The sequence below is a fragment of the Danio aesculapii genome, chromosome 1 (assembly GCF_903798145.1).
Source record: "Danio aesculapii chromosome 1, fDanAes4.1, whole genome shotgun sequence".
NCBI classification, from domain to species: Eukaryota; Metazoa; Chordata; class Actinopteri; order Cypriniformes; family Danionidae; genus Danio; species Danio aesculapii.
The window spans coordinates 31,469,635-31,490,567 of record NC_079435.1 but is presented as its reverse complement, the minus strand read 5'-3'; the positions used below and the strand labels follow the sequence as shown (position 1 = coordinate 31,490,567).

Sequence of the window (20,933 nt, the reverse complement as noted above, 5' to 3'; positions counted from 1 at the left end):
TTATACATAGTTACACACACACATATTTTTGATAGTCAAACCAACAAACCATCGTTATACAAGTACTTGCCTAATTACCCTAACCTGCCTAGTTAACCTAATTAACCTAGTGAAGCCTTTAAATGTCACTTTAAGCTGTATAGAAAGTGTCTTGAAAAATATCTAGTAAAATATTATTTCCTGTCATCATGGTAAAGATAAAATAAGTCAATTATTAGAAATGAGTTATTAAAACTTTTATCTTTAGAAATGTGTTAAAAAAAATCTACTCTCTGTTAAACAGAGATTGGGGAAAAATAAACAGGGGGGCTAATAATTCTGACATATATATATATGTGTGTGTGTGTGTGTGTGTGTGTGTGTGTGCGTGCGTGTGTGCGTGTGTGTGTGTGTGTGTGTATGTATATTAAATTCTGACTTAGTTACTTTTATTCAACCGGCAATTTTTGTTTTGTTTTTTTACCAGAAATGACACAGGCTTCTCCCAAAAGATGCTAAAATGATGCACACCATTATTGTGGAAAAAATATTTCTCAGCTTTTATTTATTTTTAGTAAAAAGTGGCATGTCCAAAATTATTCATTCCATTTGAAAGTTGTTACAGTCTCTGGGAAAATCCAAAGTTCTACAACATTACAAATAGTCCAATCTGTTCTAAAGCACCCTGATTCATTTGGAACAGCTATTTTAATCAACTCAACAGGTGAAAAACAAAACCTCTGCTTTTGGCTAAGACAAAGGAGCTCAGTGAGGACATGCGGTTGCTCATTGTGGCTGCTCACAAGTCAGGAAAGACCATAAGACCATATAAACATAACCCTAACATATGAAACATGGCTACTTCCTGCTTCGCTACTGTTCGGTAGTCTTTGCCTACTGCTCCACTCTCTGCTCACTTGCTTTTATATCTTAAACCCTAATTTTAACTTCAGTCTATCAGCACAGTGCTCAAACGACACAGCTTGAAGATCAGCATCGATTCTAAAAACTTTCTGGAATATAGCTTTACTAACAAGAGGGGAATTATCATCTAAACAATCCTCCATCAGCTGCTCACATTCCTGAGACGGGAAAACACGGCTGTGAAAATGCCTCTGGATCGGATTAATTCAGATTCTCACTGCTGTACAAACTGCCACAAACTTCAACAAAAGATTGCAGTTCTTGAAACAAAGTTACTTGCGATCCGACCAGAGCTGCAGCTTCATTGTGGACGCTCACAGCATATAGCCAGTGAGTCCCATAAATCTATTCCTACCACTGTTTTGAGCACAGAAAAACAAAATAAAACTGTTGAAAATGAGCATTGGCATAAACAAGGTGCGAAACCAAAAGGTACTCGCAGGGTCAGATCATACGCTGCCGCATTAGCGTCTTCTACCCCAAATACAGCTCGGACTCAAATACAGCTTGAGAACAGATATGAAGTATTGAGTAATATGGGTGAAAAATTCCCAAATGCAGTCAGACAGAGATCGCATGACTCAGCAGCTAACTCTGCATGGAACAGAGGCTTAAGGCCGACTAGACAGCGGTATTCTGCTCCTATTGCACCTGAGATAAGAACACTATTTGTAGGAGATTTAATAATCAGGAATTTTAGGAGCAAATCTACAATGACATACTCCTTCCCTCATGCAAGAGTTTCTGATGTAAACAAAGAACAGTCAGAACTTCTCATAAGAGATTTCTGTGAGCTCTTGGAAACAGTTGAAAGATTGAAAATTCAGCCGTTTATCAGTGGACCAATCCCTGCAAGAGGGACAAATATGTTTTCACGGCTTCTTGGTCTAAATGTATGGCTGCAGAAAATATGTATCAGGAAAGGACTGAATTTTATTGACAACTTCAATCTTTCTGGAACCAAAGACAACTGTTGACATCAGACGGCCTTCACCCAAACAAACTTGGTGCAAAGGTGCTAAAGGACAATATCTTTTTCTCCCTCTATCATTCATCAGCTGTGTGTGCCACTGACCTCAATCCAAATGGCACATACACACCTTGCAAATGTCCGGATGACCACAGGACCTCAAATCAGCTCCCGAGTGGACTTGGGGCTGATGCATCACCCAAGGACAGTGATAATGCCACACAGCCAAAACACCCACTGTTGATTGAGACACTGTCACTAGCCCTCTGCTCAACACAGACAGACTGTCAGAACAGAACAGCATCAAGTCTCATCACTCAAAAATGATCCTCAGGAAAACAGCCAGGAAAACATATTTCAGCAGCCAGAATCTCCAGAGCCACAGCCTCTGTCAGCAGACACGTTCTCATTGTCACCTTTTTCGCCTCTCTTGGGTTTCTCAAAAAAGAAGGAGGAACTGGTGTATGCTGGAACTAAACTTTCACACTCCATTGCCGCAAGCCCCCAGTTACCAACCAAAAAGCGGCCTGCTCCACAACCACCTCTGAGCCCACCTGGAAGAGCCCTCCGACCCCACCGCCAGGGCCCAAACAACAACGCACCATCTTCAGCTGTTGAACACAACAGCTCTCCATGATGTGTCTCGGGTGCCTGCTTAGATAACAGTGCCTTTATCAGATGTTTACAGAACAAGCAGGAACCCAGTGAGTTTCAATAGTCATGTCAAAGCAGTTAGTAAATCAGCATACTATCATCTCAAAAACATTGCAAGAATTAGATGCTTTGTTTCCAGTGTAGAATTAGATAAACTTGTTCATGCTTTTATCAGCAGCAGGGTGGATTACTGTAACGGCCTCCTTACTGGCCTTCCCAAAAAGACAGGCAGACAGTTACAGCTCATCCAGAACGCTGCGGCCAGAATTCTGACCAGAACCAGGAAATCAGAGCACATCACACCTGTCCTCAGGTCTTTACACTGGCTCCCAGTTACATTAAGAATAGATTTTAAAGTATTATTACTGGTCTATAAATCACTAAATGGCCTAGGACCTCAATACATTACAGATATGCTCACTGAATACAAACCTAACAGATCACTCAGATCTTTAGGATCAAATAAACTAGAAATTCCAAGAGTTCAGTCAAAGCAGGGTGATTCGGCTTTCAGCTACTACGCCCCTCACTGCTGGAATCAGCTTTCAGAAATGATCAGATGTGCTCCAACATTAGGCACATTCAAATCAAGACTGAAAACCCATCTGTTTAGCTGTGCCTTTACTGAATAAGCACTGTGCTACGTCCGACAGATTGCACTATTATGTTTTTCTCTTCTTTTTCATTCTTTTATAACACATTTTATCTGTTTTTATGCTTATTTATTTTATTTTTTTAACCATTTTTATTATTTGTTTTTATTTTTCTTATACTTGTTTCTTTTATTCCTGTTTGTGTAAAGCACTTTGAATTTCCACTGTGTATGAAATGTGCTATATAAATAAACTTGCCTTGCCTTGCCTAAATGTTTCCAAGTTTCAGAGGCTTCAGTGCAAAGTATTAATAAAACCTGTGCTGGCCAGTAGGATAGTGAGAGAGGTAAAAAGAGAATTCAAGGATCATCACTAAGGCCATCCTGATGAATCTGGGCTCTGCTGGTGGCAACATCCCAAATCAGACAGTCCAATAGACTCTGTCCACTGCTGGATTCCACGGATGCAGACCAAGGGGGAAATCACTTATCCAGACAATCTACACAAAAAAAACTTATGGTTTTCTGTTTTGTGTCAGATCAAACAACAATTGAATTGTTTTGATTTTAATTAAACAGAATTTAACCTAATCACAGTAAATGGCTGCATGAAAAAGGAGCAATGCATCAAAACATCAGACAGTCTGTACAGAAATTTGGCCTTGGGCACCAGTGGATATTTCAGCACGACAATGACACAAAGCAAAAGTAGTGAAGAAATGGTTAGCAGATGAAAACATTTTGCACTGGCCCAGTGAGAGTTCTGACTTAAATCCAATTAAGAATTATTGGAGGGTGCTAAAGATCAGGGTGATGACAAGGAGACCAGAAAAAGTTTGAGCTCGTTGCTATGGATTAATGGTCAAAAATACCAGGGGAGACATGCAAAATCTGGTCAGCAATTATAGGAAGCGTTTGATTGCTGTAATGGCCAATAAAGGCGTTTCTGTTGATTACTGAGAAGGGTATGAATAATTTTGGTCATGCCACTTTTTGTTCAAATATAAATAAATGCTGAGAAATATTTTTTTTCACAATGATGCCTTGTCAACATCGTCTTATTATCTTTTGGGAGTAGTCCGTGTCATTTCCTGTCTCCCAAAAAACTTGCTGGTTGAATAAAACGAACTAAGTCAGAATTCTCATGGCATAATTATATTTAGCATAATTATATTTATACTCAGCCTAAAAATGTAGCCATTAGCTCTATGAACTGTACAATAGTTTGCAATTACCCCATGCTCCTTTAAATTTGATGAAACGAAAATGTTGACAGATTCCGGATCATCTGACCACAGCAGTGCAGAGGGAGAGAACAAGGTGTCTGTTTATCAATCTTGTTATAATATCTGCATATTTGCAGTTCTTTGTTATAGATAGTTTACAAAATCTGTAAAGCGTTCACAGTGTTCATCCCTCATCACACAACAGCTGTTTTCTCCAGCAAAAAAGTATCCCTTAATGATGTTTCACTATTATAACTTTAAATATAAAATGAATTACAGTGTTTGTAGTATTTACTCATTTTAACTGCTTATCAGAGTGATTGACTCAGATAGTAGCATATTGTGTCATCTCGCATTAAATTTAAAATGTTCATATTTAATAATGAACCAGGCTATGAAATGTGTATTAGCCTAAAGGTATTTATTTATTTATATTTGCATTTTTAATTAGAAAAGTTAATAAATAGAAACAAACAATGTACTTGGGTGTAGAAAAAGATTTCAATTTGAACAAAGAAATGCAAACAGTAAAAGTTATCCAGCTAGATATTTTCAAAAGTTCTGAACAGTTTCCAGGTTTTTTGTTTGCCATGTCATTCTGACAGTTTGTGGCTGTGATGTCTGAGGCTGAGACTGTTCATAACAGCATCAATTAAAAAAACTATCAATAACTAACCATTGAATAATACATAAGCATCCTAATTAGTGAATTTTATAAGAGCATGTTGCTATTTTGTCATTTTACCACTTACAAGTTTGTGATTGGGCCTAAGTAATGTGAATGGGCCTGAAGTGACAGGGTAAATCTCAACACTCTGAAGTCTGTCTGTGTTTTGCCAGATTGTCGCTGTGGACCCTGAGGGCTCAATCCTTGCTGAGCCCGATGAACTGAACCGAACAGATAAAAACCAGTATGAGGTGGAGGGCATTGGATATGACTTCATACCCACTGTTCTCGATAGATCTGTGAGTGCACTTTTTCTTGTTTTTACACTAAAATATTCTTTGCAGATTTTTTTTCACTGCTAACACAGACAGCCATTTATGTAAACATCATGATTGTTTGATTAATATTACTGCATTTTTTTCATTATACTCCCTTTTCATTTTATCTGTTCTGTAAAATCTGACCCATGAAAATAAGGGCCATGTTGTATGTTTACAACAGTTGCACTTTGTTGCTATTCCGTCCATTACCAGTAGATGCAAGTAGAATTCAAGTTTTTTCTTACACCATCCTATTTTTGAGAGCCAGTCATATACAAATCATTTATACTACACTGAAACCACTGTCTTTTTTTTCAGTTGGTTGACAAATGGTACAAATCCAAGGACGAGGAATCATTTGCCATGGCCCGAATGCTTATAAGAGATGAAGGGCTATTATGCGGTAAGCACATTGCCTTTGATTACAATTTTTCTCGATTACTAAAAAACTATAACAGTGTTTTGAACTAAAATTTTAAAACTACATGCCATTTTTGAAAAAAGCGCACCCATTTCTCTAAACTTTAACCATTGCTCCCTGCATTCACACATGAGTTATATTTGGTGAACTGCAACTGCAAACTGTCTGTTATGTTTGGTGAACTGTCCACACACAAATCCAAACATTACAAAGCACTAGCATTAAATAATGTTAACTCAAGTCAGCACAGCTTGAGCTCAGTTAGCGCACAATTAACCAAGTGTAAACACAAGGAGTCAAAATTTATCACACACCAATCAGAAACTTCGATGGATAGATAAAAGGGTCAAAGTCAACTCCTTCAGGTTTGAAACAGTGGATTCAAAGTGACTTGAGGGAGGAGGTCAAGAACACCAGAGTGATGGAGGAAGAGAAGAAGATAAAGGGGTCAAGGACACCAGAGTGGAGGAGGAGGTGGAGGATGATGATCATCTTCATTTTCGAGGGATAAATGCCATCAGCCTCAATTGATCACATCTTCCAAAAGAAATTCTGGATAAAACAGGCCTACAACTCTGACAGAGTGAAAACCAACGTGTGGAATATGTTCAGGTATGAGTTTGATATTGGATGAAGCATTGTATGAAGCTTGTGCCCTCCTGAACTGTGGTATTGAAAGGTTCCTGCCATGAAAATAGCCTTGGTTGCTGACATGGCATTAAATAAAAAAATACATTATATTACATCCTGAACTGTGGTTCAGAGTAGTGATTACTCTACTGTGTTTTATGTGTTTTGCAGAGAATCTTTGAGATTAAAGTAAAGCCTGACCCCATGAAATTTTCTATGTAAATGAGGCAGGTTTTAACCTGACCAAAAGGATGAGGATGGGAGGAACTTGATTGGACATCGGGCTGTTGTAAATGTTCTGTCAGCATGAAGGGAATCTTACTATGTGCGCAGCCATCAGCCAACGAGGTCTACTCCACTGTTATGCCAATCTAAGACCCTATAGCAGTATGCCACTCTTTGCTTGACTTGATGGTCTAAGAGAATCAATGTCAGCTTGGTGATAACATCAGTTTCCATCGCACTGCTCTGGTTTGTGACTGATTTACCAATAACCCAAGGTTTTTCTTAACATATTTCTGCCTGCATAATCTCCCTTTCTAAACACGATAGAGGAGTTTTGACCATCATTACGGTGGAAAGTGTATGACAGAGAACCTTATGTCCGTGTTCACCTCCTCCAGGCCATGTGTATAAAATCTCTGTTGAACTCTTATTTTGAATTACTGTGTGACGTCACATGTGGGTGGAGGCACGGACGTGCCCAGACATGTTCAGTCCTCAGAATAGTCCAGTGGTGCAATGAGACAGACGTAGTTTGTTTATGTGTGTGCGTTCTTGAGAATGTAAGTTCATATTACTATTGATTGTTGTCTAAAAGTGTATATGTATACTTTCTGACTTGTGCTGCTTTGTTCTATCTCAGTGTTTGGAGATGCCTTAGCTAAACAAGTTTGCTTCATAGAACTGTGTAAATAGACTGTTAAATTCAATGTTTACCGCATATACTTATATTAATAATGCTAATAGAAATTATAAGAGGTTTATACAATTATAATTAGTATTCAAGATATGGAAAATAGTTTGTGATGTATAGCATGTTGTATTGATAGATTATATGTAACAATATCACATGGCTGCTATTTGTTATTACTGGTGCAAGAGCTCCGCCTAGTGGCCATTAGCGGAATTACCTTTGTATTATAATTTACCATTCAGTAATGTTTGTTTGTCATTCAAGGACATTTGTTTAAGAACGTTGTTTAATCTATTATTATTGCTTTATTTCAGAAACCACACACACAAATACACACATGCAACCCAAATACGCAAATCTAAATGCACACCTAAATGTGTAAACTGCTTGAAGATGGGATTGAATAAATCAATGTGCCAAACATACTGTCGTCAATGTTGCCTGCTCACCTCTGACCGGGTTTAAGGAATAGATGTTGACCACCCAGTGTACATACGCACATACATCTAACAAAGTGGTCCTTCGAGCCGGATTCAACATCTATCTATCCTTATGGCAGCATCAAGAGATTTCAAAAGGATTTGCAGCATATGCATGTTAGTGAGCTTATGTCTGATCCAGATGTGGAATATGGAACTTCTACCCCTTATAGACCTGGTACAGAGACTACAAGGGCTACGTAGAGTGGAAGAGTGTGTTTGGAATGTATAAGAGCAACTCAGAGAATTACAAAGCACATTGAAAATGTCTATTCAGCAGAGCAAAGGTTCACCATGTATGCATCAGGAATTAAGCTATGTTTCTGCAACAGGTGCTGGACATCACAGGTCAGTCCCTCACCCAAGTAGTCAGCAGCAGTCCATCCAGCAACGTAGTGTCAGTTTGCCTCTTCTCTGTGCAGGTCATCCAAGCTCAGAAAACATTGAAACACCAAGGTACTATTCTCCAGTTACACCAGCACGCTTACCCACCACAAACTTGCCTCAGCCACATAGACTGCCTCAAGTACAGATAACACCAGGGTTACTACCCCAGGCATTACAGCCATTGTCTCGTACAGCCTCTCTTCCGATTGAGCATCATGTACAGCAGCGTGAGCCACAACCAGGGTCTGCTCCAGCAGGTGAAATGCATCATACATATGTTTACCAACAGCCTAGTGAATTTCATCAGACATATCCGCCACAAGTACAGTCCCTTGTACATCATAGCATAACTTCGATGACACCACCTACACCCAATGTGTACCGAGCTGCACCTAGCTATCCAGCAGTTCATGTACCTTCTATGACTACTGTGCCAAGTAATGCTGTAAATACTAATTATGTGGAATCTCAGTCATTGAGTCTAGCACCACCTGTGATGCCTCGTTTCTCTGAGCCTCCTCCACTGCGATCTGTACACTATTCAGATCAATACACTGGGAGATATCTGCCTAACAGACCCCCAGAATTCATAGCTCAGCAACCGTCATATGCAGCACCATTCTCTTCTAATGTACAGCCAGCAGTTCAAGTTCCAAGTATGATGGAAATGGCTATCGCTTCCTCATATGGAATACCTAACCTAAGCTTATCAATTTCACCTCTGGAAAGGAAAGTGATTTTGCGCTACTTAAAAGGGACTTAATAGTGTACTTGGCCCCCACCTTCATCTGACCGAGGACTTCAAGTGTTACTTGATCATCTCAAATTGCCAGCTGCCTTCCAAATAGCTAAACGATATATGTATGATCCCATGCCTTATAGTCGAGCTATGCAGGCATTACAGCAGCGATATGGTCAGCCCCGACAACTGGTACAGGGAGAAATTGGTAATATCCTCCGTACACCTTCCCTGAGACCAGGCGACGCTCAAGGTTTTGAGGATTTTGCTTTATCTGTTAGCACTCTTGTTGGCCTCCTAATACACTGGAGGGGTCATCCAGAGTCGAGCTTCTCTGCGGTTCACACGTTGATAGATTACTCACCAAGCTACCACACTCTTATAGAGATAGCTTTGTCGAGTACTGTATGTCCAGAGGCATTCTCCAAATGGGTCTGACAGAACTTACACTTTTCCTCAGTTTGCAGAGTGGCTGGAGAACAAATCACAAGCACTGCAGATATCGAGGCGAGCAGCTGAGCTGTATAGTACAGATAGACCCCATATTGATACCAGAGAGCAGAAACCCGCAAAGCCACCAAAGGTGCATTCCACAATCTACTATGGCATAGATCACGCTACCGCAGGTCCCTCCACCTCCTCTACCTCATCGTTCCAGACAAACAAAGAACAGACCAAGGTTAAGAAACGTGACAGTTTTAAGCCATATTGCCCCTTCTGCAAATGTCAGGAGCATTACCTCAATTCCTGCTCTGAATTTGTCAAATTAAATGTTGCCCAAAGAATTGCATGGATAAAGGACAATAACAGATGTTGGAAGTGTGGTAGAGGGCATGAGCCTGCAAGTGTACTTTAAAAAAAACCCTGTTCCAGTTGTGGTGAGCAGCACTTACCAATTCTACATGATACTGCATCCAGCATTAACAAGAGCGTTCTTACCGTCAATACAGTACCCCGCACAATCTACCTTGATCAGATTACTCATTCTGGCAGAGTCATGTTGAAAGTGGTTCAGGTCAGATTACATAACAAAGGGAGAGTTCTGGACACATATGCTATTCTGGACGATGGATCAGAAAGGACCATCATTCTGCCCACAGCCGTACATTACCTTAATCTGGAAGAGACAGATGAATCACTTGCTCTTAGAACAATCAGACAAGAAGTTATCGAAATCCAGGGGGCATCAGTCTCTTTTGAAATGTCTACTTCTGCAAAACCAAGCATGCGCTACAAGATACACTCTGCCTTTACAGCACAAGATCTGAACATTGCCAAGCAGTCATGCCCTGTGGATGCTCTAAAGCACAAGTTTGCCCACTTAAGAGACATTCCTATTATACCTTTCAAAGAGGTACAGCCAATGCTGCTTATCGGCTCTGATTACCCACACCTTATAGCACCGATAGCTCCAGTGCTCATGGGTCCTTTGGGTGGTCCCATTGCAGTTAGTACAAGTTTGGGCTGGGCCATACAGGGTCCTACAACATTTCTTGACCAGCCATTGGAGACTACATGTCTGAACATCTCAATCATCCATCCTCCCCCACAAGACCTATTTCATCATGTTGAAAGGTTATGGCAGGTAGACATACTTCCCTTTCAGCCTGTGAAAGACATGACACGATCCAAGCAGGACAGAGATGCTATTACAATGCTGGAAACCAAAACCAAAACAGTGGAAATAGATGGAGTTTCTCGCTATGCAACCCCTCTTTTGCGCAAAGGAAATGCAAAGATCTTGCAAGTAGGTCCAGAATCAGTCATGGCTCTTCTAAGAGCCACTGAGCGCCGTTTGAAACAAAACCCAGAGCTAGCACAAGTCTACAACAAAGAAATTAACAAACTTGAACAGGCAGGATATGCAGTAAAACTCACTACAGAAGAAGCTAAAGTTACAGATGAATCATGGTATATTCCCCACCACCTTGTACACCACAACAGTAAAGCCTGTGTTGTATTTAACTGTTCTTATCAATTCCATCAAGATTCTCTGAATGACCAGTTACTCCCAGGACCTATGCTGAGCCCATCATTGCTCGGAGTTCTCCTCAGATTCCGTCAGTATCCTGTAGCTATCACTGGGGACATTCGGTCAATGTTTCATCAAGTGCGCCTGCTTCCAGAAGATCACAAGTTCGCTTCTTATGGAGAAATATGGAAAAGGAAAGGAGTCCTGACATTTATGAGTGGCGCGTTCTTCCATTTGGCACCACATGTAGCCCATGCTGTGCCATCTACGCCCTTCAGCGTCATGTCACAGACCATCGTGAGGGGAATGAAGAGGTAGTAGACTCCGTGTTAAACTCATTTTATGTGGATAACTGTCTGCAATCCTTCCTCTCTACCAACGAGGCCAAACAGCTCATAGATAAAATGAGGGCATTACTAGCAGCTGGAGGGTTCGAAATAAGACAATGGGCCAGTAACTACTCAGAAGTAATTTCTCATTTAGCAACTGAGGCTCGATCAGAGAGCTGTGATCTATGGTTGACTGCGAACAAGACAGACATACAAGAGTCTACACTTGGGCTCTCTTGGCAATGCACCTCTGACAAGCTTAGCTTTCGAAATCGCACGCTATGCGAGGGGGAGCCCACCATTGCGCAACATTATAGAGTGCTAGCCTCTCAGTATGACCCGCTTGGTTATATTCTGCCCTACACCACTAGAGCTAAATCCTTGTCCAAGCTCTGTGGATAACCAAATGTGGCTGGGATGAGTGCATCGGAGGAGATATGCAGGACAAATGGCAGCAGTGGACTAATGAACTGCAGTACCTCTCTAGGATAACCATTCCAAGATGCTATTTTCCCATCTGTCCAGAACCAAACAAAACCAAATTGGAGTTACACATATTCTGTGATGCTTCAGAGCGAGCTTATGGTTCAGTGGCATATTTGCGTCTTGATGAGGAAGACGGCAGGACCTATACTTCATTTGTGATGGCCAGATCCCGTGTTGCACCCAAAAAGCAAATATCAATGCCCCGACTGGAACTGTGTGGCGCCCTCACAGGAGCCCAACTAGCTAAACTCCTAATCACTGAGCTTACTCTACCCATCCACAACTCTATTCTTTGGACAGATTCCACCACAGTGCTTTCATGGATAAAATCGGAATCCTGTCATTACAAGGTGTTCGTTGGCACACGGATAACAGAAATACCGGAGTTAACCAGTCCCAGTAACTGGAGATATGTAGACTCTGAACTAAATCCTGCTGATGACATTACAAGAGGCAAACCCCTCTATGAGCTCTCTCAAGCATGCCAATGGAATCAAGGCCCTGATTTCCTTCAGCAGTCACCAAAACACTGGCCAGTACAACCCACCCCACAGTCAGTCGAAGAGAATGAATTAAGAAAGTCATTCTTTTGTGCTCACGTAACTGTACCTCAGTCTTCTCTACCAAATCCTGAGCAACACTCAACATGGGCAGAGTTAGTCCAAGACACCTACAAGTCTGTGCATGGAACAGAAGCACCCCCAATGTCAGCTGCACAACATATTGATACTGAACTGATACTTTTGAGACAAGCCCAGCAGGACAGCTTTCCTGATGAAATCCATGCACTTCAGAATAGCAAGGTAATACATACTAACAGTCGATTAAGTACTCTGTCACCTGAATACGATCAACCCTGGGAATAATTAGGGTTGGAGGTCGCCTTCGTAAGGCTAAGGAACTTGATGGTGATACCCTACATCCTATCGTCTTGGCACCTGATCATCCGATCACTAAACTCCTTATACAAGACTACGACAACCGTCTACTTCATCCTGGTCCTGAACGTGTCTTTGCAGAACTGAGGAGAAGTTACTGGATTATCAGAGGCAGACAAGCCATAAAGAAATATCAACACCAGTGCAGAGAATGCCAGACCTGGCGGAGTAAGCCAGTCAACCCAAAAATGGCTGATCTCCCTGCTGCTCGTCTTCGCTTATATCAACCTCCTTTCTGGTCAACTGGAGTTGATTGCTTTGGACCATTTACAATAAGATAGGCAGAAGACATGAGAAACGATGGGGGATCATTTTCAAATGTCTCACCACCAGGTGTATCCACCTAGACCTTTTTGCACAGTATGGACTCTGGACTCCTTTCTCATGGCTTTACGTCGTTTTATTGCACGACGCGGAAAACCCTTTGAATTAATATCTGATCAGGGTACAAATTTTAGAGGTGGAAGCCGAGAACTCCAAGAAGCATTCTCCGCACTTGAGCCAGCTATCAAAGAAAAACTGAATGCACAGAGCATTTCATTCCAGTTCAACCCTCCACATGCCCCTCATTTCGGAGGAGCCTGGGAGCGTGACATTCGCTCTATTAAATCCTGTCTGCGGGTGGTACTGAAAGATCAGATTGTGACTGAAGAAGTATTAACCACTGTTCTTATAGAGGTGGAGGGAATACTGAATTCGAAACCACTTGGCTATGTATCATCAGAAATATCTGACCTGGACCCAGTTACTCCAAACCTTCTGCTGATGGGGGCGGCGGGACGCCTCTCTCCCTCAAGTGGTTATGGCAAAGGAGAATTGCTGGCCCAAGAGGAAATGGCGACATAGCCAAAATGATAGCTAACCAGTTCTGGAAACAATTCATTCGGAATTACTTGCCGAATTTACAACCACGTACCAAATGGCGGCATTCTAAACCAGATCCATCAGTGGGACAAGTCGTCATGGTCATGGACCCTCAATTGCCACGAGCATTCTGGCCAATAGGCAGAATAAAACAAGTTGTACCCAGCAGTGATGGAACTGTTCGAGTAGTAGACGTAACTATTGATAACCGAGTCTACCGTCGCCCTGTTTCTAAACTATTAGTCTTACCAGAGATCCCTACTGATACCAGTGATAAGTAAAGTAAGAGAACAGTGATGTTTATTTGATTTCTAATCTCCTATGTAGATTAGGGGGCGGCTGTATAAAATCCCTGTTGAACTCTTATTTTGAATTACTGTGTGACGTCACATGTGGGTGGAGGCACGGACGTGCCCAGACATGTTCAGTCCTCAGAATAGTCCAGTGGTGCAATGAGACAGACGTAGTTTGTTATGTGTGTGCGTTCTGAGAATGTAAGTTCATATTACTATTGATTGTTGTCTAAAAGTGTATATGTATACTTTCTGACTTGTGCTGCTTTGTTCTATCTCAGTGTTTGGAGATGCCTTAGCTAAACAAGTTTGCTTCATAGAACTGTGTAAATAGACTGTTAAATTCAATGTTTACCGCATATACTTATATTAATAATGCTAATAGAAATTATAGGATGTTTATACAATTATAATTAGTATTCAAGATATGGAAAATAGTTTGTGATGTATAGCATGTTGTATTGATAGATTATATGTAACAATATCACATGGCTGCTATTTGTATTACTGCTGGCAAGAGCTCCGCCTAGTGGCCATTAGCGGAATTACCTTTGTATTATAATTTACCATTCAGTAATGTTTGTTTGTCATTCAAGGACATTTGTTTAAGAACTTTGTTTAATCTATTATTATTGCTTTATTTCAGAAACCACACACACAAATACACACATGCAACCCAAATACGCAAATCTAAATGCACACCTAAATGTGTAAACTGCTTGAAGATGGGATTGAATAAATCAATGTGCCAAACATACTGTCGTCAATGTTGCCTGCTCACCTCTGACCGGTTTAAGGAATAGATGTTGACCACCCAGTGTACATCGCACATACATCTAACACCATGGAAGAAGCCTGCCTAAAGATATAAGTAGATGCATGCAGGGGTGGATCGGGCATGCAAGAGGATTTTACCCCACTGACTGGCTAGGGCCAATATAGCCTGGATGAGATTCTCTGGCCTGACCCAGACCAAAGACAGGATGCTGAGGTGGAATAGTTTTGTGTGTGTGTTGCGCTGTAACATACACAAATAAAAATATGCCAGTGTATACATTGGTTGCATCTTTTGAGAAAAGATTTTTGAGGGGAAGAACTACAAGCAACATAACTTGCCAATTTTGATAATATTGTTTTTAATGTATTGCACCAGTGTGTAGGACTAAGTTGTAGTGTGTTTGTTTTAAGGGCCTTGTGTGTGATGTCTGGGGAAAAAGGTTCGAAGAGTTTTGAGTGTAGAGCTTCAGTTTGACCTAAAATAGGATGTTTGGGAAATTGGATGAGATGTTGTGGATTTGTTTTGAGAATACGAGGCATAGTTCAAGAAATGTATTTAAGCAACCCAGAAAAACTGTAATTATGCATTTACATATATGTTAACAAATTGTGTCATAATATTTATGAGAAGTAATATCATTATTGTAGTTTGTACTTGTAAGTATACACTGTATTGTTTGCGTTTCTGTCTCCTCTGTCAGGTGGTAGTTCAGGCACTGCCATGGCAGCTGCAGTAAAATTTGCCAAAGAACTGAAGGAAGGACAGCGATGTGTTGTGATTTTGCCAGACTCAATTCGCAACTACATGTAAGTATTATAATAATAATGATAATTCCTTACAATTATTTAGTGCTTTTCTGGAAACTCAAAACACTTTACACTTTTTTGGTGAGAATCTCATCCACCACCAGTGTGCAGCATCCACCTGGATGACGCAATGGCACCCATATTGTGCAAGACTGCACACCACACATTAGCTGATTGGTGGAGAAGAGAAAGAGTATTGGAGCCAATTTTGATATGTGGATGGTTAGGAGGCCATTATGGACAGAGGCCAGTGGGAAAATTTGGCCAGGATGTTAATCATTTTGTTGAAAATTCCCTCTTAAGGTCTAAGTTCTTGAGTGATAAGTGGATGTTCCAGAAGGGCTTTCTGAGGGTGGAAGACATCATGGTGAATAAACCCTGGTAAAAAGATTTTTTTGTCACTTAAGCATTAGATGTCATTACATCTTTATTGCCTTTGTTTTCTAGTGTTTGTGCGTGTATATATGTGTTTTGAAATGAACAGGTATTTAAAATAATAGATGTATAACATTTACTTTTAACTTTCCCTAACCTGCTATTTATGTAAGACTGTTTTGTCTTGAACACATTTAAATTGTTCATTTTTTTTTTTTTTATTATAAAACTGAAACTAACAGGTTTATTTTGGTGAAATGCAACTTTTTAAGGGGAAAATATATTAATATACTGTATAGTTGTTGAGATATTTTGCATTGGACACTGTGTGACAGCTGGTCCCACTCATCTCTATATTAAACATATTTCTATTTATGACTGTTATGCAGTCTGCTATTTAGAACCAGTACAGCCCCTCATTTAATTTGCTTTGTTATTTGTTCCTTTAATTTATTCCAGGTGGTGGAATCTCAAATTACAAAGTTTAAACCTCTCTGCTCCACTTACTGTGCTGCCTACAGTCACATGCCAAAAAACTATCAAAATCTTGAAAGATAAGGGCTTTGACCAGGCGCCTGTCGCAAATGAAGCTGGGTGAGTGGATCTGATGGACATAATTATAACTAAATAAAATCTAATATACAGTGCATAAGTATTCATAGTACTTTACTTTTTCCACATTTTTATGTTACAGCCTGTTACAAAATGGATTAAATTCATTTATTTCCTCAAAATTCTACACACAATACCCAATAATGACAATGTGAAAAAAGATTTTTTGAAATTGTTGCAAATTTATTAAAATAAAAACCTGAAAAATCTAATGTACATAAGTATTCACAGCCTTGCTTAATACTTTGTTGATGCACCTTTGGCAGCAATTACAGCCTCAAGTCTTTTGAATATGATGCCACAAGCTTGGCACGCCCTGTCTTTGGGAAATGTTTTGCCCATTCCTCTTTGCAGTACCTCTCAAGCTCTATCAGGTTGGATGGGAAGCGATGGTGTACAGCCATTTTCAGATCTCCTCAGAGATGTTCAATAGGATTTAGATCTGGGCTCTGGCTGGGGCCACTAGGACATTCACCGAGTTGTTGTGAGTCACTCATTAATATTTTGGCGATGTGCTTTGGGTCATTGTCCTGCTGGAAGATGAACCATCACCCTAGTATGAGATCAAGAGCACTCTGAAGCAGGTTTTCATGCAAATTTGCAGATGACACCACAGTGATTGGTCTAATCAGCAATAATGATGAGACTGCCTACAGGGAGGAGATACAGCATCTGGCCACTTGGTGCACCGACAATAATCTGCTCCTTAACACCAGCAAGACCAAGGAGCTCATTGTGGACTTCAGGAAGGGACGAACAGGCTCGCATGATCCCATCCACATTAATGGGATGGCCGTTGAGCCTGTCTCATCCTTCAAGTTCCTGGGGACCCACATCTCAAAGGACCTTTCCTGGACCACTAACACCTTCAGCCTGGTCAAGAAGGCTCATCAGCGCCTATTCTTCTTGAGGCAACTTAAGAAAACCAGCTTTCATCAGCCGTCCTGGTGAACTTCTACCGCTGCACAATAGAAAGCATCCTGACCAACTGCGTCACAGTCTGGTATGGAAGCTGCTCTGTTGCTGAGCGTAAGGCACTGCAGCGGGTGGTGAAAACTGCCCAACGCATCACAGGGACTACACTGCCAGCCATTGAGGACATCCAGAAGAAACACTGTCTGCGCCGAGCACGCAGTATTCTTAAGGACACCTCTCACCCTGCTCACAGACTGTTTTCTCTCCTGCCTTCCGGCAGGCGCTTCAGGCTCCCCCGGACAAAAACCAGCAGACTGAGGAACAGCTTTTTCCCCAGAGCTGTCTCCCCTTTTGAACTCTGCCCCTCACTGACTCTTTTGCCCCCCCAATACACCCCCCACACTCCTCTAACTTATACTCCTCACAATCACTGCACTATTTAACATTTGCACATTTAAAGTTTGCACATATTTCATTGCACTGATTCATTTACTTGAACTGGACATACCCACAGCACATGGACATTTGTAATTTGTAATTATGTTTATCTATCTGCCACTCCTGATTATTAATAGCATCATGTACATATATTCATTTATGCAAATTTTCAGGATGTCTCTGTACATTGCTGTATCGTGTCTTCCATTTCCATGCTGTGGTACCACCATGCTTGCAGTACCTGGTTTTCTCCAAGCGTGCACCTGGCATTCACTCCAAAGAGTTCAATGTTAGTCTATCAGACCAGAGAATTTTGCTTTCTTATGGTCTGAGAGTCCTTCAGATGCCTTTTGGCAAATTCCAGGCGGAGAGTGATTCCGACTGGCCACTCTACCATGCAGGACAGGCCAGATTGGTAGATTGCCTCACAGATGGTTCTTTTCTCTCCACAGAAGAACGCTGGAGCTCAGACAGAGTGACCATCGGGTTAGTGATCACCTCCCTAACTAAGGCCCTTCTTCCCCGATCACCCAGCTTAGATGGCCAGCTCTAGGTAGGGTCCTAGTGGTTCCAAACATCTTCCACTTACAGGTGATGGAGGCCACTGTGCTCATTGGCACTTTCAGAGCAGCAGAAATTTTTATTTAACCCTCCCCAGCCTTGTGCCTTGAGACAATCCTGTCTCAGAGGTCTACAGACAATTCCTTTGTCTTCATGCTTGGTTTGTGCTTTGGCATGCACTGTCAACCCTGGGACCTTATATAGACAGGTGTATGCCTTTTTAAATCATGTCCAGTCAACTGAATTTACCACAGGTGAACTCCAATTAAGCTGCTGAAACATCTCAAGAATGATCGGTGGAAACAGAATGTACCTGAGCTGAATTTAGAGCTTCACAGCAAAGGCTGTGAATACTTACTGTATGTACATGTGGTTTTTCAGGTTTTTTAATTTTTATATATGTGCAACAATTAAAAAAAATATTTTTCACATTGTCATTATGGGGTATTGTGTGTAGAATTTTGAGAAAATAAATGAATTTAATCAGTTTTGGAATAAGGCTGTAACATAAAAAAATGTGGAAAAAGTGAAGTGCTATAATAATAATGATTTATTAGAAACATATTAAATATAAATATATATAAAAAATATATTCCACCACATTCAAGTTAAGAATAGAACGCAATTATGTTTGGCTTCCTTACTGCAGGTTGATTCTGGGTATGGTGACTCTGGGAAACATGCTTGCTTCTGTTCTAGCAGGAAAAGTTAAGCCCTCTGACCCCGTCAGCAAAGTGCTCTATAAACAGTTTAAGCAGGTGGGTTTAGTGCAGGTGTTATAGAAAGAAAAAAATTCAACTTACTTATCTCATCTGACTTTACATCCTCCATGTTGCCTGTTTTAGATTCGTCTGACTGACAATATGGGAAAGTTGTCTCGGATATTGGAAACTGATCACTTCGCTCTGGTGGTTCATGAGCAAATTCAATGTAAGTGTTAGTTTTTCATGGCCAGACATACTGAATAGTGTTGAGTAATGATTTTTCATTGGTTGAATAAAGTGCATGAACTATTTATACCATTTAAAACTCAAACCTAAATTGTAGGAAATCTGATTTACCTCCATAAACTTTTGACTTTACATTAAATTAGTTTTATTAATTAAATGTAAGAGTTTTTTTAAACACTTAAGACTTTAATCTTAATATGTGCAGTTTTTGAAATATGGTTAAAATGTAATTCTAAATATGCTTACAGACAATTAATGTAAACGTAAGTGCAAGCATTTTTTGTTAATGTTAAATGAATGCTTAAGTGCACACACACACACACACACACACACACACACACACACACACACACACAGTAGTCAACAATTACACCCATTTCTGTCTTAGAACAATTTTGTAAAACTTTTTTGATCCATTTTAAATGTTAAGAACTGTGTGCGTGTACATGCATGTGTGTATAACATTACAATTAATTGTTTAAAGTTTCTGTATCTGTTTTAACAAAAATTAAAAAATACATCACATGCATCATGGCTTAATAGTATAAACACTACAGTATATACCCTAAACATTTTTTAAATTAATAAAAAAATGTAGTCTTGAAATAACATACAGTTAGGTCCATAAATATTGGGACATCGGCACAGTTCTAATATTTTTGGCTTTGCTCACCAACACAATGGATTTGAAATAAAACGAACAAGATGTGCTTTAACTGCAGATTGTCATCTATAATTTGAGGGTATTTACATCCAAATCAGTTTTTTTTTTAAAAAAGCCTTCCTTTTCACACACAAAAAAGTAGTCTGTTTCTCACCAAATACAACCTAAATCTCCATCAAACAACAAGCTCTGAAGGAAATTTACTCACTTGCTTTTCCATCCGTACAGAGGAAGAACTATTCTCATCTCTGCCCATCCCACAACGTACCCTCTGGACCCCATCTCCTCACAAATCTTGCAGGACATTTGCCTCGCTAGTGTATTGTGTGTTAGGGCTGGCACTGACACATTCTCAACCACTTTTAAGCAGGTCAGGGTAACCCTATTGCTCAACACTTCAATGGTTGAAAATTACAGACCGGTCCCTCCCATTGCTTTTATCGCTTAAACACCGGAAAGGATCTGAACCTTGGACCTGTCTGCTCCTTTTGATATTTTAAGCATCAGACAGTAGACATAGATTTTACTGTCCACCTTCCATGATATTGCAGCCCAAACCTTCACTGATCCACCCATGCTTCACTCCTGGTGTGCAACAGTCTGAGTGGTATACTTCTTTGGGGTTTCTCCACACGGTAACTCTCCTGGATGTGGAAAAGAAGTGAAATGGACTCATCAGAGAACAATACATGTTCCGCATTGTCCAGTCAAAGATTTTCACTGCTGGCACCTTTAAAACTGATGTTTGTCATTAGCACGATTGACCAAAGGTTAGGCTACAGCAGCCTGGCCTTGTATAATGTCCCTGTGGAGCACACAACAAACAGTTTTGGTGGAAAAATGAGAGTTGAGCTGCACATTTAATTCTGCAGGGAGTTGCGCAGCCGTGATTTTATGTTTTTTGGATACAATCCAGGTTAGCACCCAGATATCATTTTCACACAGTTTTCTTGGTTCATCCTTCTTGGTGGTATGGTGACATTGTGGATATTGTGGCTCTTGACTTGATAAGTCTTGATACTTGCTGTCTTGATCACCAATGCTCCAG

At 40.5% G+C, this 20,933-nt stretch overlaps 1 protein-coding gene and 1 long non-coding RNA gene across 3 annotated transcripts in view; both read left to right on the top strand.

Moving 5' to 3' along the window:
• Positions 1-20,933, top strand: part of cbsa (cystathionine beta-synthase a) — a 35,438-nt gene that overhangs the window by 12,079 nt on the left and 2,426 nt on the right. For both annotated transcript variants that reach the window (XM_056458913.1, XM_056458906.1), the window contains exons 8-14: positions 5,186-5,311; positions 5,651-5,735; positions 15,265-15,370; positions 15,674-15,751; positions 16,205-16,339; positions 18,921-19,029; positions 19,117-19,201. In XM_056458913.1, the coding sequence (XP_056314888.1) occupies positions 5,186-5,311; positions 5,651-5,735; positions 15,265-15,370; positions 15,674-15,751; positions 16,205-16,339; positions 18,921-19,029; positions 19,117-19,201 (724 nt within the window). The remainder of the gene's footprint in view (positions 1-5,185; positions 5,312-5,650; positions 5,736-15,264; positions 15,371-15,673; positions 15,752-16,204; positions 16,340-18,920; positions 19,030-19,116; positions 19,202-20,933) is intronic.
• LOC130229900 (uncharacterized) lies at positions 5,831-7,722 on the top strand. Its single transcript, XR_008837877.1, has 3 exons — positions 5,831-6,365; positions 6,555-7,168; positions 7,614-7,722. It is a non-coding gene; the product is annotated as an uncharacterized LOC130229900 (long non-coding RNA).